This window comes from Chenopodium quinoa, unplaced genomic scaffold (assembly GCF_001683475.1).
Source record: "Chenopodium quinoa cultivar QQ74 unplaced genomic scaffold, ASM168347v1, whole genome shotgun sequence".
Taxonomy (NCBI): domain Eukaryota; kingdom Viridiplantae; phylum Streptophyta; class Magnoliopsida; order Caryophyllales; family Amaranthaceae; genus Chenopodium; species Chenopodium quinoa.
The window spans coordinates 6,750,958-6,754,524 of NW_018742951.1; the positions used below are offsets into that span (position 1 = coordinate 6,750,958).

At 43.1% G+C, this 3,567-nt stretch overlaps 1 protein-coding gene across 1 annotated transcript; it reads right to left on the reverse strand.

Annotated features, from left to right (window-relative positions):
• Positions 1–433: 433 nt before the first annotated feature.
• LOC110728656 lies at positions 434–2,805 on the reverse strand. Its single transcript, XM_021908299.1, has 4 exons — positions 2,596–2,805; positions 1,604–2,419; positions 992–1,525; positions 434–679 (listed from the first exon to the last, which is right to left on the reverse strand). The coding sequence occupies exons 1-4, from the start codon at positions 2,803–2,805 to the stop codon at positions 434–436; spliced, it is 1,806 nt and encodes a 601-aa protein (XP_021763991.1).
• Between the last annotated feature and the right edge of the window lie 762 nt (positions 2,806–3,567).

Genomic DNA, 3,567 nt, shown 5'->3' on the forward strand with positions numbered 1-3,567 from the left:
ACCAAAATACACAAATTGTTCACTAAATTAAAAGCAACCCTAGCTGGTACTGTCATACATCAAATGTGGCTTGTCTGAGTGGGACGCACATTTTGGGTGACTTGTGAAGGACCATGGTTTACATCAGAATGAGATGGACCTTGGTTTATTGCAGCAGAACCATCAGCTGTAAATAGCACTCCAACACCAACAGGAAGCCTGGTCCTGCCACCTCTTGAGCCCCTTCCACCTCTTGAGCCCCTGCCACTCCTTAAGCCCTTGCCACCTGTTGATCCCCTGCCACCTATTGATCCCCTGTCAACCCTTCCCTGTCCTGTTGCAGATGCAATGCTGCTTTCTCCACCAGAAGCTGAGCTAGTCCTCCCCTTCTTGAGCCCTTGCGTCCTCTGATCATTCTACTACCCCTCCCAAGTTGGCTAGGCTGTGCTATAGCCTACTGATGTGACTGAGCCTCTGCTTCAGTAGGTGGGTGTTGTGGTTGAGGTTGAGCTGCAGTTGCTTGCTTCTTGGTGAGAGGTTCACTAGCAAAAGAGGTTGGATTACCACACCTCCTTTTGTTGTGGCCCTTCAATTGGCAATTATTGCATGTGATCTCCATCCCAGTCCTAGTGAGGTGACCAGGCTTTGAAGGATTTTCATAGGGATCTTTGATCCTGTTTTTTCCTGGGTCTGCCAGACCCTATTTTAATTGGGGGAGGATCCAAAGCCCACTGAACTGTTGGCCAGTGTCTCTCCCCCTCACAAGGTGGAATTGACCCTACAAGATACAACAAGTTAGATGAATATAGTTGTGAATCGATGAACATTATGTGCAACAACATACAAGGTTCATACCTGCATATGCTTTAAAATACAAGTCTTTTCAGTAACATATGTCCACATAAGCCTCAGCTTCCTTGTGCAAGAAAAAAATGCATGCCACTGCATGACAACATGGTATTCCAACCATGTCCCACTTTCTACAAGTACATGTTCTAGCCTCTAAATTAACCACTAAGGAATCCAACTGATAGCTGACATTAAACAAGGTCTCTGATGAAGGCATAACATCACAGTAAGCAGCCTTGTTCTTCTCTTTTTCTAACCTTTTCTGAATGTTTGGACACAAAAAAGAGCTGCATTTATGCATTTCCATCCTTTTCAACACAAGCCTTTGGATCAGGCTTGCCCTTATCTCTTCAAGCATATAAATCAAATGTTTTGTTCTTGTATTGATGATGTAGCCATTAAAAGTTACTGCCATGTTGCTGGTAATTACATCTGATTTGACCGTAGTGTCCAAAAAAGCTCTACAAAAAAGTCTTGGATTGTATGCTGTGAATGCATTTGTTGCATCAGGGTCTAGTTTCTCCAAAGTCTCAAGATTTTCTTTGTAATCTGCCATGTTGTATGACTTAGCTATTTTCCAGAACATTAGCTTCAGTTCATCCCCTTTATAGGTCTTATGCCACAAAGCATATATGTGCCTAGCATAATGCCTGTGTTCAGCCTTAGGGAGAACATTTGTCACACCATTCAAAATGGCCTAGTTCACATCAAAAAGTAACAATGAAATTAACATCAATGACACAAAGAAAAATCAAAGAAGCTTAGAAATACTCACCATATGTTCATCAGATATGATGCACACACCCTCACCATCCCCTAGGCCAAGATTGTTCTTTAGCTGCTCAAAAAACCATTCCCATGATAAGTTGTTCTTCCCTTCTGCTACTGCCCAAGCTATAGGGTACATCTGCTCATTCCCATCCCTTCCAACAGCTGATAGTAATTTCCCACCTAAAAAGGTTTTCAGGAAACACCCATCCACACAAATCACCTTCCTACAGCCATCTACCCATCCCTTTTTCAGACCTTCAAAACAAGTGAACAACCTTTGAAAAACAGGTGGTGGTGCAGGCTGTTTGTTCAGTTTTGTTACTGTCACCAACTCAACACAACTACCAGGACTGCTAGCCTTCAAAGCTGCTATGTAGCCTCCCACCTTTGCATAATGATCATGCATTGAGCCATGAAGCATTTTATGAGATGCATACTTCACCTTGTATGCAAATCCTCTCTGAACAACTACCTTAAAGGCCCTTTTGATAGTTTCAACTATCTCTTTTGCTGGCCAATGGGGTCTGTTCTTGGAAACCTTTAAAATTTGTTTAGCTACCCACTTTGACTTCAACTGTCTGTTCCTTTTCATGTTCTTGTGACAAGTGTGCTCCAACTGCATATTCTTCACAACAAAAGTTGCTCTCCTACTCTCCCAAGCACCATACAAATAGAAAGCACAACCCTCCACACACTTCACACCTAACCTCTGATTTACCTTAGTGTTGCTTATGTCATAAGTGAGATTCCTTCCTTGTAAAATGGCATACTTAGATACTGCATCCCTGAAAGCATCCCTCGATGAAAACCTCTGCCCCACCTTCCAAATGAAAACACTGAAATCAGTGTCTGCACTCACTAAGTTCCCTGCCCTCTACCTCCTTTGCTCTCTAGTTTCTTCCTTATCTCCACTGTTTGCTGGGGTTATTAAATCATCCTCACTCTCATCATACTCACTAACATATCCCTCTGGAACTACTTTAGGTTCTTTCCAACCCCCCTATCAGCCTCACAACCCAGCTTACCCTCAGCGGCCTCCCTTTGTAGCTGATTTGCTATCTGTAGCTGATTTGTTATCTGTAGCAACTTGGCAGTACAAGTTCTCACTCTTTCCCTTGCTGTCAAAGGCTCCTCATCAACCACAGAGTCATAACCATCACTTCCACCAATTAACACCTCATTCTGTTGCTCATCCTCATCATCCATATCATAACTACCTTCAGATTCATTTCCTTCTCCTTTTTTCCAGTAACAATACTTTTTCCTCTATCAACAGCTGGGTCATATAGTGGATCTTGTTCATCTCCACTTACATCCTCATTAAACCCCAAAAGCTCTCCCCAATCTAAAGGACTTTCTCGCCTATTGTCAACCCAGGCATCTTCATCATTAAAAAGGAGTGTACTGTTTGAGGTCAGATCTGGAAAAGGGGGTTATTAATAAGAACAGGGGCAGGCTGGTAGAAGGTAGCTAAAGGAAGAGTGTTTAGTTTTTATTTGCCTTTGTTTTTGGGGAATACAGAAGTAGGTTGTGTTTCGGGTGTTTTTATTCCCTCGGAAGAGTTATGATACTGGGTATGAGCGCCTGAATTTTGTACCTGCAAAACCACGAAACTCCGGTTGGGTGGAGTTCCGCCTCCGAAGATCAAGTTAGTATGACTCCGGATGGGTAAACGGGCGGAAAGTAAATGGGTTTTTCTCACTGATTCAGAGAGATTCCGCAATTAATATTGCTCGGGTTTTGTATATGTATTTTTGAATAGGCAATAAATGAGGATTTTTCCCCTATTTATAGCAGATGAGGATCTGCCCCCCCATTGGGGGTATATTGCCACGTGTCAGCATCCAATTGGATCCCGTTGGGCCTCTGGTGGCCTGCCACGTGTCATCATACTACTGGACCATGTGGCATAGGGTATTTTTACCCTAAACATTTATCCCTCACAGGTGTGACGTGGCGTAGCCACGT